This window comes from Gymnogyps californianus, chromosome 7, assembly GCF_018139145.2.
Source record: "Gymnogyps californianus isolate 813 chromosome 7, ASM1813914v2, whole genome shotgun sequence".
NCBI lineage: Eukaryota > Metazoa > Chordata > Aves > Accipitriformes > Cathartidae > Gymnogyps > Gymnogyps californianus.
This window is the reverse complement of record NC_059477.1, coordinates 9,301,548-9,314,648: the sequence shown is the minus strand read 5'-3', so window position 1 is coordinate 9,314,648 and position 13,101 is coordinate 9,301,548. Positions and strand designations below refer to the sequence as shown.

The window sequence follows — 13,101 nt, the reverse complement described above, 5'->3', positions numbered from 1 at the left end:
TTCTCATGCAACTCCATGATTTTGACTCTTTTTCCTATTTCTACTTATAGAAGTCTTTTATTTACTTTTTAGAAAACATTTTCACTTTGATATTCCACTCTGCAAAAAATGGGGTGTGCAGGAGAACTATTAAAAACCAGGATGATATCTGAGTTACTTTTTGGACTGGCTTGCAGTCACTAAATGGCTGTCTGTGAGAAAATTGCAATTTTCTAACACCTACAACCCCCCTACCCCCAAAAAATCTATAGGTAAATTCAAGCCATCACCAGCATGTTGTAAAATGAAGAAGAACACTAGTCTCAAGGAAGATGGCTCTTCTGTCACCACCCCTTCTTCTTGAAACCAGTTTAAAAAAAAACAAAAAAAAAGGAAAGAATTTAAAGAAAACATTAAGCATAAATTCAGTGTCAGCACCGTGGAAAGAAATCAGTAGCCATCACACAAAAATGCTTGCTGTTACTTCATTGTTTACAAATGAGCAGGCCCCACTCTTGTTCTAAATCAGACATACAGCTGGAAGATAACAAAGAAAGGACCTACACCATTATTTATACTGAAGCCGGAGGGAACAGATTAAAATCAGCATAAGTAAAAGATGAATCAGACCACCGACTTCTATTTTGGACTCTAGAAACAGACATCCTATGTAATCATGTCCTGATCACAGCCTTGCCCATGTGCACCATGTGCAGGTGGAATTTATTAAGAGATTTCCAGGGGTTTCAAACAGCCTCCACCTGCTCTTACCCAAGGTTAGCTTCCACACGCTGATTTCTTCATTTCCACAACAATGCTAACAAAAAGATTATCCTACAGAAAGGTTCTGTTCATATTTGTCTGTGAAATGTACAGACTTTCAGACACAGGATATGAAGTACAAAAATGTTATCTGCTTATCAAACTCCCCATAATTTGGTTATGCCTGGATGAGAGATGCAGAGTTATCTCATCCTCAAAAATCATTTTTAAAATATAAATCTAAGTAAGGGTTCAGATTTGGCAACTGTGATAATTTGGTGTCATTTAGACTGGGTTAGATTTAATTGCATGGTACTTGCTGTAAAACAGCATATAGGGCTGTATATACTCAAGATGACACTAATAGGCTACATCTTTGTTGATCATATAATCTGTAGGTAAAAGTTCGAGTAGTCTGGATTGCCTAATGAATTCTGCAATTAATTAGTTTGCAGTAGGCAGTCTCCCAATGCCTGCAAAAGCACCTCATGTTCTGTTCTCAGTTATTTTTTGTTCACAGTGTACAAGACTGAAAACTGAGACTGCATAATACAGAAATGTTCTCTGTCTTTTTGGTGCCTATTTAGTTTGATTAAGATTTTTACAACCAAATTTAATATACCCTGAGAGTTACTGCAACGGAAATGCCAATACAGATGACACTGCTATAAGCAGGGGCTGAATCATTTCTTGAAATGAAGAGCAAGGTTGCCCTCTGGGGACTTCTCTAGAAGTGCTTCAGAGAGCTGGGATTTTTTTGTTCCAGCAAAATAATTTTGCTACAAGGTTTTAAGGTTATTTTTTTAAATACAAATGTGAATCAAGACAGTGCTAAGAACTTGCTACATCGAGAAATGAAGAAGCTACATTTCTACCTAATGCACTGTATTGTCATTTACTTCATGGTTCATCACACTCTTCAGTATCAGTCTCATGCTGGTATGTGTCAGCCTAAAAAAATCCATGGAATGGTCTGACTTAGCTACTGAAATAAAAGTGAATTTAGTACTATGGACTCCTAGTGTGACAGCCATAAATTGTCAAGTGCCTTAATCTTCTATTTTTAAAAAAAAAAGGCAATTTTCCCAGTTGCAATTTCTGAGTCTATTTATGCTGAACACATGCTGTGTTTGAGCTCACAGTTCTGTCTGTAGCTACTGTCGGGGCAGTAACCATGCTAGCTGCTTAAACCCTGCAGGAGTCAGGTTTTGGTGGGATGTTACATTAGAGCAGCTCCTTAATCACGGCTCACTAATCTGTGTGTCAGTAGCTAAGAGGGCAGCACAGGTGTGGCTGCAGGTGTAAAGGATGAGGAGAAACCGGGAGGCCAGAAATTAAGAAACTGGTTTTGCTGCTGAAAACAGTACATCGTCAAAATGCAGTTCCAGTCCACAAAGTTCAGCTCTGAAGGTAATTTGGCAATGCCGGCCTTCTCCACCTTGGCCAGCAACCACCACGGTTCATGTCATTGCTACATACGGCATCATTTGCTTCACCGACGAAGGAATAGCCTCACCTTCATGTCCTCACACCTCCCGGCCTAATCCAGGACGGGGAGCAGCACCCCTTCAGCCCAGATCCTGTCAAGGTAAGGAAAACCCTTCATAACAACTACCGAGCAAGGGGCCTGCAGCCTTCCTGACAAACCCCATGCCGTCGCCCGGCTGACATTCTACCTTTGTTAGGCGCTATGTTGACTGGAAAAGGGCTGCTCGGCGGAGATGGGGGGGGGAAGCAGGCGGCCGGCGGCCCCTCAGAGCGGCCCGGGAGCAAGGGGCCCCAGAAAAAGCGGCAGCCCCTCAGAGCTGCCCGTTTACCCGGAGCAGGGTGAAGGGAGAGGGGTTGAAGGGAACGGAGCCTGGCCCGCCGGTGGCGGCTCCCCCGCGCATGCGCCTTACCCCACCCCCGGCGGTCGTACCGGTTACCCGATGACGGCGATCGACCGCGCCGGCTGCCGCCATGGCGGCCCGGGTGCTGAGGCCGCTGCCCAGGTAACGGGGAAGCGGCGGTGGCCGCCCTGAGGAGCGGCGGAGAAACTTCGCCGCCCCCCCCCGCCGCTGAGGGGCTTTAAATGGCGCCGGGCCGGCCGCGCCCGCAGCTTGGCGGTGCCTTGCGGCAGGGAGCGATGGTCTGGGAAGGCCGCTAATGCCGGGGATTGTAACCCCCTGAACTGGTATAAAATGTAATTTAGGCCTAGATTAGCCAGGCCTAGATTAACTTTCCCACTCTAAAACGAGCATGTACTTAACAACTAGCTCAGGACGCCGGGACGTTAGCATGTAACATGTTAATTGGCTGTGTTTTGTGCTCTTGAGCAGCTGAAACATGAAGTTGCTCGTTAATGTTGATGCAAGCCAGATGTCTGCAGTCCAGCAAATGCCGTTGTTAACTGTCTTCCTCAATAGACTACAGTGACAATTAATAAATAACAGGCTCATTACTTAAATTGAGTAACATGTTCACAAAATGTCCCAGCATAGGTGTCTCCTGTCAGCAACAGAAGCATGAGCCTTGTTCAAGCTGTTACATAATTGCTATGTAAATGTATATACACACAAGGACATGAGGGCAGGTTTGTTGTAAAGGAAAATTTGGAAATGCACAAGTTTTTGACAAGACCATTTTTTTTTAAATGCTAGTATTTAAATGTCTGGGAAAAGGCTGTAAATCTTTAAAAGACACACACTGCTAAGTATCAAACATATCCCCCAAACTCTGTCTTATTATTTCCAGGTTCTCCTTCTAACTTGAACACTTGAACACGTCAAAAACATTAATAGTTGGCATTGGTATCTACTATCTATTTACTAGTAAGCAAAGACGTTTCCAACTGTTTTGATATCAAAATTGTACTCTATTTTACTTGATTTTAAAAAGGAGAATGTAGAACAATTGTGTTCAGAAATTTTTCTGACAAAGCTTTGCTTAACCCAGCAGTCATATATTTGGGGATTGTGTAGATGGTTTATGGTTTTGGCTATCTTTTTAATATTTCTTTTTCAGGCTGAAGCCATTCAACAGACTGCAAGTAATATTACAACATTTGGTAAGAACAGCATCTTGTTTGACCGAGTTGGAAGCTTTTAGGACTCTTAACTCCCCTGAGACAGACAGCACATGCAACTTGTAATGTGTCTGCTCACAGTGGTTCTGAATGGCATCATTTATTGCTGAGGCAATAAATGTTGCCCACGTCTTTGAGCACTTTGTTACAAGTTCCTATTATATTGTAAATTAAGGCTTAATTATTTTGGCCTTACCTACTTTTATAGTTATTCCTATGTTAGCTTCCATATATTCCTTAAATATCATTCAACTGTGAGTTTGAAATCAATTGTGAAAATATTTTAGTGATTTGTTCTCTACTGTTAAAAGTTACTTACAGACAAAGCAGTGTGTACGTTTGGGTTTGCAGTGTCAAACTGCCAGTAGGGACACGTGGAACTGTCATTGTTATAATTGTTGCAGGTATTTTCAGAATGTCAGTCTTGAAGAACTATGGTTGTGTGTTTTATTGGGTGGTTGTTTTTTAATGAACTCAAATGTCATTGTCAAAGAGTGTGTGGCTCAAAAACCTGTCTGAGGTTTATTACTCTGAAGGACTCAAACACAAAGTGGTTTCAAAAGAACTGTTTAGGAATGCAAATAAAACTTGAAGTACAGTGGGAAAGCCGTAGCATTTTGAGAATATATTTCCATAAACACTCTTGTAAGTATGTTACTCAAGGTGTCTAACTGATGACATTTGCTGTATTTATTTGTTTTTGCATGTACAGAAAATGTCCAAGCAAACAGATTCGACAGCTGAAGTGTTGTTGGAAAAGAGAGGAGGTGCAGGAATAATAACTTTGAATAGACCCAAGGCTCTCAATGCGCTAAATCTTTCTATGATCCAACAAATATATCCACAAATAAAGGTTAGTAGCTCTGCTTCTACCCATCCACTATTTTAAAATTCAGTCTGACACTTCTTAGTGTACTGATTTAAAGAATGCAAGTCTGTGTGAGTGCATTGGCCAATAAGCTCAGATTTAGAGGATGGGAAAGAACAGACAGTTTCAAGCAAGTCAGAAAGAGAAGACACGTCAAAGAAACAAGCTGTCAGACAAAGTTAAATTTAGCATCTGGATAGATAAAGAGACACCCATATTAAAACCAGAACTGAATTAAAAGCAAGCAGTGCTCAGCCTTTATATGTTCCTTTTGGCAACACCCAGCTGGTCAGTCGGCATGCACGAATTCCAAGCTATACAGTGGTGTTGCCTCTTGATTGGGTGTGCGTTTTGTGGGAAGGCTGCATGGCTGAAATAAAAGATACAAGTCTTTAGGAAGCAAGGTGCTGTCAGTGTCATTCCTTAAAGAAGAGCCTTATGGATTTACAGGCACTGTTTCTACAAGCTAGTAAAGTAATGTGAAATTTTAAGTATGCAAATAGTCCTTTTTAATTTAATGATATTATTTATCATATGCACAAAGTCAAACTTATTAGATACCAGTATTTGTTGGATAGTTGCCCGCCTTTTGGTATTTTGATAGATGGTTGTGTTGCAAATTTATGCATTCTTTGAAGAACATTTAAAGAAAGAAATACTTAATCTGTAGTGCTGAGTACCGGGCTTTATTTGAAGCACAACCTTAAAAGGTGGCATAATTTTAAGTACAGTTGCTGGTATACAGAACTGTCTTGTCTTTCTTTTATCTGGGTACACTTACTTGAATAAGGGATATATAAGCGTAGTTTAAGGGGGAGAAAAGGCTGTAAAAGGCATCTTTTTCTCAATAACAGTTGTACCACTGCTCAAGTCTTGTACCAGTGTATTTGATTCAGAAAAAACCCAGCCATAGTCTTTGTACCGAGCAAAACATCTGTACACAAATTGATTTGATCCAATCCTTGATTAGCATTGATTGCAGTCATTTTGACAAAATCCATCAACAATTTAAATGCTGTTTTCCTTGCCATGCATCTTAGATTTACACAACTTTCATGATTTGGCCTGAAACATTGTTGTTATATCTTCCATATTTCCAGCTTTCTGCCCCAGCATTGTGTTCCTATTGAGATTTATGTTGGGCCCTCATTTAGGGAGTGCTACCTTTCTTCAGAGATTGGCAGCTCTGCACAGGCGTTTTTCTGAAATATGCGAGGTAGCTCTGCTGATCTCTGATGTCAAGGTTGAATAGGACACAGGAGTGGCAGAAAGACATTTAGCTCTCAAACTTCAGATTAAGACAAACTATTTTAAGTATGGTTTGATTTGCTTTTTGAAAAAGTATTACAGACAGTATACAGAGAAAGCATTTTTTGCACAGACTTTAATCTTACGTGGAAACATTTACTTCTTTTTAGACTTGGGAGCAAGATCCTGAAACTTTTCTAATAATTATAAAGGGAACTGGAGGAAAAGCTTTTTGTGCTGGGGGTGACATCAGAGGTAAGGACTATAGTCACTTAAACATTTGACATATCTTTGCCAGTTACTACTTTGCGTTGATTTCCTTTATTTACTGTGACTCAGGTAAACAGAGGCTTGCTACACAACAGTAAGAGAGATTAGTTGTGCTGATTTCTTATGACACCTTGATGTGCAGATGCTATTTAAGTTATTTGTCAGGAGACGGCTGTCAGAACATTGTATAAAAGAGTAAAAGTTGGATTTTTATGAATAACTGGTAATAGCAGCCAGTCATTCCTGGGAAGAGAGGGTTCTTGTCTCTACCTTTTTCTTCCCAGATTTTCATTACTGACAGCTTCTTTACAAGAAATTTGAAGGGTCCTAATAGGTAGCTCTGTTACTATTGGATAATTTGTGTCTCATGTTTGAGATGGCTAGATACAGAGCTGACAATGGTGATCAATGTATCTGTGATTATTTTGTAACTATGAACTGTAGGAAATCTCCAGACTGTGAAAATTAGCAGTTGTTTTAAATTTTCGGTAAACAAGCAGCACAGGTTATTGTTAAATTATGTCCTGCTCTAATTGGCTTCTCATTTTTAGTCTTCAGAGTCTTCAGTATAATCAGTTTTAAGTGAATGTTCTATATATTGATATGAAATATCCCAAACAAGACTACCGGACATTAGGAGGGGTTCCATAGCGTAGAAAATGGACTGCACTCCCACAAGTATGTGACAAAGTCTCCAGCATAATAGAATTGACTCAAATTTGAAACTTTGCATTCATAATTAAGTTTGAGCAAATTTTCTCAAATAAAATAAAGCAGGATTAAGTTGCTGTTTGATTGCTGTAGGAAAAAAACTGTTATCATGTGATAGTAATTTTTTTACTTGTATTTTCTATTAAACTTATAGTTATCTTTAGAATTTTTGTTTCTCTTAAGCCATCACAGATGCAGGAAAAGTTGGAGATAGACTGGCACAAGATTTCTTCAGAGAAGAATATATCCTGAACAATGCTGTTGGTATGTTTAATAGCAAATTCTGAAGCAGTACAGTTTTCATAATAGTGACTTTGAATGTAAGTTCACTTTTTCTCTTTGCTAATCTGTAAAAGACTGTGGTAACATAATAGAAGTAGTAATTTTTTTTTTACCAAGTTCAATACCAGTAGTGTAACATATCTCATTTTTATACCTCGCACGCAGAATTTGTTTCTTTTGTTTAAGCTATTATGATAGCTACCTTATCCCGTCCCATTGTTCTGGGTAGTTATATTTCTGTTATGGTTGAATTAAGTCTTAGGTGCAGACAGTGCAGTTCTGCACTAAGTATCATTGATCTACTTCAGAGAAGACCTGGGATAAAAATAGATGCACGGAAAATCATTAATATTCAGTCAGAAAGCAGATCAAATTATGTTAAGGCTTTCCATTTAAATAAACTGCATAAATGAATACTCAAGCTAGGAGTTAACTGCCTTAGTTTATTGCAAAGAACCTAGGGGTATGTGGTCTTAAAATAACTAGCAGCAAAGACACTGGGTAAATTTTACTGGGATAAAGGATATTAAGAAAGGATATTAACTCTTTAGGGTAAAAGTCAAGAGTTGAATGTTTTGGTGAGAAGAAACTTCTCCAATCATACTTTAATTGAATACAGTTTGAGTTTTTAAACATTGTATCCAGTGTTAGTCACTACAGGAGGAGAGGTAAACATGTTGCATGTCAACTTAGGTTGACAGAAGAGCATAGAGTTATTAGAGTAAGAGTAATTTCTGAAAAGTTATTTTTACTTCCTTTGATAGGGTTTCCAGTTTTACCATGTTTGTCATGTACCTTTCTTGCCTCCATCAAGAAAAATAGTTTAAGGTTTCATGTACTTGGGAAAAACTAGTATTACCATAGCAGTTGGACTAGATGATAGTTGTAGGTCCCTTCCAACTAACTATTCTAGTCTATTCAAATATTGCAAGGGTACATACTTTAAAAGTTTGGGGTTTTTTTTAAAAAGATTAGGGTGTTCTATGTCTATAATGCATGCAATTACAAAACCTAGATTTTTGATAACTCTGGTATGATTGTATTCCTTTAAGACTGAGATTTCTGCCGAAAAGATTTATTTATATCTTATATATTGCAACTAAAAAATAGACAGGGGAGCTGCTTTTACAGCATTTGCTATTGGAAAGGCATGCTTCTATAGAAATTTAGTTCGAAGACTAGCATCTAGAGCCCGTGCATTAGCTTATATGTTCATGTAAGAACAAAGTTAAAAATGCAATTGTTATATTTTCTAACTACTAATTTGAAGGATTGAACTGCCTTTTAAAATAGTTCTTTTTTTAAACAAGGATCTATAGTTGCTGCAGAAATGTAGCAACATGGTTGCAGTGGATACACGTATCAGCAATCTGACTGAACTTTAAGTCTGACCTGAAAATAGTGAATATGAGGCAGCGGTTTCATTCACAGTGAGCTTCTGAATCTTTCCATGAATGGTAATTGAAAGCATCAGGTCTTTAGTTTTATGCCTCCTAAAAACCCCAACAAATGAAGTTGATAGATAAAACTGCGGTACTTTAGGACATTATCATCTCGACCTGCCTGCACCACATTCAGGGTTGTAACACGCAACAGAGTTGGCGAGACAGAACATATTTGCATTGCGGTAGTTCGTAGTCACATTTTGGCTGAAACCTATCAATGCATCTGGCTTTGTAGTAAAGTACTGGAGTGCTGGTACACACTCTATGCTGTTAATCCAGGCTGGGAGATGGGGCGAAAGGGAAACTGTTGTGTCCCAACATCCCACAAAGCTATTTATAATAGCCAGATGCGGCTAAATTGTCAGGTACTCACACAGCAAACAATCTGACATTTGATGGTTGTATAATGTTTGCTTACAACACTCAGAATGCAGTAAGTCAGTAACTGGTGTTTCTTTTCATTGCTTAAGAATTACATGAAGTACCTTCATTATAAGTTGATATTTTACTGTTTAATTTACCATTTATTTTCTGTTGCTCTTGCTGAAGTAAGACATGGGGAAATGTGACATGTACACAGTTAGTCACAGGTCCACTCTTTTGAAAAAATGTACAATTTTTTTTTACATTTCTTACAGGCACTTGCAAGAAGCCGTATGTGGCACTTATTGATGGCATTACAATGGGAGGGGTAAGTTAAGTACCTTGGTGTGATATCTGATGTAATTTGTTTTAAAGTAATGCAATATTCTGTACTTGAGTTGAATGAAGTGCACACATGGCATTTCAAACATTTCAATTCAAGAACAAGCATCGTAACCTGAACCTTTGTCTCTTGCTTGTCAGGGTAGGTTGCTGCTCTTCTAGTGCTTCTGCTGTTCTTTGATAGCTAGTGCAACTGCTTTCTCTGAGGATCTGGGGATTGTGTTGAGAAAAAGAGCAGAATCCTGTCACTGTGGGAAACACCCCTCACAAAGGTTTTTAGAATACTGAAGTGTGAGTTTGTAGATCATACAAGAGCTGAGAAGAATTTTCCACTCACAGTACATTAAAAAATAGAACTATATAAAAGTACAATTAAAGGATGGCTCTTTGAAAAATTGGAAAAATATCATTCCAAGCTATACTTTAACAGACATTCATGAGTTCTGTATTTTTCCAATAAATAATCTGGAAATGCATCTACTTTCTCACCTCTGCAGTACTCCTAAAACATGAGTTATAAGATCCTGATTCCCGCCCCCCCCGCCAAGGCCACACCTTATTACTAAAGCAACATGGAGAAGACTCCACCACGTTGCTAGTTATGCTTAGTGCTAATAATTGTTTCAGCAATTGTTGGCTCTAAACACCATGAGTAGGTAGTTAAAAGGGCAATACCATGCTTTGCTGCGTGCTAAAATGCTATTCTCTTCAGTTTAACATCTGTTGGATATATTTGCACCATAGCAGGGACTAGAATACAATAATCTTAATCATTTTGAACAATGAGTTTGACAGTGATGTCCATCTGCCATATTGTCACTTAGATTTATATTGTTTTCTTGCACGTCAGTATGATATGGGTATACAGTCTATTTAAATTAAGTTTGTCAAAGATGGGATGCAAGAAGTGGAACACTACATGATCCGTCACCTGCCATGACTCTTCCCTTTCCATCTTTCCTTACACATTTCATTTTGTCTATTTTGGTTGCGGTCTTTTTAGCTTGTGGTCTAAACATGCGATAGCTCTCTTCCCCTTTGCTTCTCTGCTACCAAGCCCCAAAGATCTCAGCTAGATAGCCATTTTTTCCCCCCAATCTAGTATATATAAATTGTTTCCAGCATAAGGGGGACTAGTCTGGTAGCTCTTCTTGCAGAAAAAAGTTTTTTATTGAAGATAGGAGACCTAAAGATTTGTGGATAAGAGATAAGGAGTCCATTTATTTTATGGAGTTTTGAATAATAGCCTGGATAGCTATGAAAAAGCAAAACTGCCCAGCAGCTGATGTCTTTTTAGAGGTCCTGTAGATTGCTCATTATGATTGTGGCCTAAGCAGGAATAGAATTTTGTCTTTTGAAAGGAAAGTATTTTTTTGGACTGAAAAGAGTATAACTGAGTCAGATGATCCTGCGTTACTAAGATTCTTTATTAGTTCCCTTTCTTTTAAAGAGCTTTTAAAAGACAGCAGCTAGTCTGGAACTTTAGTTGGATACCCAAATTTTAGTATAGGATACCCAAATTTCAGTGGGACCTTGACAGAGTTTAACAGCCATTAGAGTTTGAATGACAACTTACTTGCTTATCCTCAGTTTGATGATACTAGTAGCAGTTATCTTCATTTGGGGGTAGGGGACTAGATTTTGATGGAGCAAGTACACAACCTAACTTAGGAGAACAAGCAGGTAGGTCTCAAGTTCCAGGCTACTTTTAAACTTTTTTTTAACCTTGAGTGCTATTTAATTTCCACTTGTTAACACAGCTGCAGTTTACTGTGAGATAACGTCCTTCCTACAGGAGTGCATGTTTTCATCAACACACTTCCCCCCGCCCCTCACTGGCAGTACATGGAAGTATCTACTGATAATTTAACAAAGGAGGTCAGCAGTAGTATTTCTCAACACTGATTAATTTTTGTGTATGTGTTTTGTGTTAGTTTTGAATTGTCTTCTACGCTTTTCCTTTCAGCCACCTCCCCTGTCTGTAAGATTTGTTTTGATTCCTCTAAATGGATCAATGCTTACATAGGAAAAGTGCATTAGCTCCCATCTTGCCCCCACCCTCTTCTCCTCTTCTCACCATTTTCAGCACTGGGAGCCTCATCACAACTGATATTAACCAAACTTAAGGCTTGCAGCAGCTGTTTTCTATTGTGGTACAAATAGGTTCACTGCAGTGGGATTTTATAGATTAAAACCTCCAGAACACCCCTTGAACTTGTCATGGTCATACTGTTATCTTGTTCTGCTTGCTGTATGGAAGTACTCTGTCCTACTGTAATTATTCACTAGAACTGCATTCATACGAAGGAGTTATTCTATTCATAGTATAATTAAATGCTTTGTTTTAAATCACTCAGATGCTAGGTTCTATCTTTTTAACACAATCAGGTCATATTTCATCTATTTCATATGCTCAAGATCTGGCTATCTTAGTCCCTACAAGTCAGTGGGAGCTAGAAACATTTGGTACTTACAAACTACAGTAAATGCCTTTAAAAAAAATTTACATTCAGGCCCTTGGCTGTAGAAGCAAGTGGTTTTAGCTTGGGCTTAAACATCAAGGGACACCTCTTAAACACTGCAATTTCACTATACACCATTTATCTATGAATGAAAATGCAAGCAAGGCAATCTCAACCTTGCTCAAAAAAGCAGCACTATGCATATGGAGTGCTCTGTTGTTCTAATTTAAAACAAATTAAAAATCACACAAGTGTATTAGAAACTCAGTTGTTATGTGCTTAGGTAGTAAAAGTTGCTACTGATGCACAGATATCATAGATTTGTGATGGTAAAACTTGGAATTGTATCCAAAAAATGAACTGGTTCCACTTCAGCATTGTTGGCTAGAGGCTGGTAGATGGCTTTCCTGAGAGCCTAATTAGCCAACAGATGGGGCTATGGAGCTTGTTTTCTGCACCGTCTTGTCTATACTCCTGTAGTTCATCAAAAATTGATATTCAATATAAACGTATCTTTTCATCTTTTTGTACTTATTCAGAGCCGTAAGTTCAAGTGACAAGTATGTTTGATGAAGCAAAGATGACTGCATTTTACTAAAAAATAGTAAAACAAGTTATAAATACCACATTTACTGCTAAAGGGCATATACTGTTGAAGGGAACACTGGGCATATACTCTTATGTTGCTAAAAACTACTATTCAGATTATTTTAGTTTACTTCTATCCATAGATTTTTATTTCCTTGAAATGAAATAGTTGAACAGTAGACAAGAAATGCGGAGTATTTAAACATACTTTTTTTTTAATATTATTGTCTGTAAATGAGATCCTAAGTTTGGGCTTCTCGGTTCTAGAAAAGTCCTAATCTTCGGAGATGAACAGAAGTGTGCTTTATAAGCTCAGTCTAAATCTATGGTTTTAAATAGAGCTTTGGCACAAAATATATTACTGTGTCAGATACTCTCTCTAACAGACTAAAAGGATTAATAAAAATTTATTTTAAACCTGTTTCAGAGCCAAATAAAGTACACTAGACAGATTTGAGTGGTGGCTTTCAGATGACTAGGCTTAGAATTCAAGGTGAATATTTGACAGCAAAAAAAAAAGAAATACAGGGCATAGACTTTGGAAGTTAATGAATGTGGTCCAGGTCACTGGACTAACTTTATCTAACTTTATGTAAAGCATACTTAAAACTTAAGTGGAATCTGTCACAGTGTGTACAAAGTACCTTCTTCCTTAGTATCGTATTCTAGAGCACACACGATTTAGAAATTTCCTGAGCTAGGCTTTATTTCAGAACC

General features: G+C 38.2%; 1 protein-coding gene across 2 annotated transcripts in view; it reads left to right on the top strand.

The window, feature by feature from the left end:
* Nucleotides 1–2,247: 2,247 nt before the first annotated feature.
* Nucleotides 2,248–13,101, top strand: part of HIBCH (3-hydroxyisobutyryl-CoA hydrolase) — a 48,451-nt gene continuing 37,597 nt past the window's right edge. The window contains exons 1-6 of one of the 2 annotated variants that reach the window (XM_050899776.1): nucleotides 2,248–2,329; nucleotides 3,745–3,787; nucleotides 4,518–4,658; nucleotides 6,092–6,176; nucleotides 7,086–7,166; nucleotides 9,268–9,320. In XM_050899776.1, coding sequence (XP_050755733.1) covers nucleotides 4,521–4,658; nucleotides 6,092–6,176; nucleotides 7,086–7,166; nucleotides 9,268–9,320 — 357 coding nt within the window. In that variant the 5' untranslated portion in view covers nucleotides 2,248–2,329; nucleotides 3,745–3,787; nucleotides 4,518–4,520. Of the gene's footprint in view, nucleotides 2,330–2,700; nucleotides 2,733–3,744; nucleotides 3,788–4,517; nucleotides 4,659–6,091; nucleotides 6,177–7,085; nucleotides 7,167–9,267; nucleotides 9,321–13,101 lie in introns of those variants that run through there. The other variant, XM_050899775.1, reaches the window with a different exon arrangement.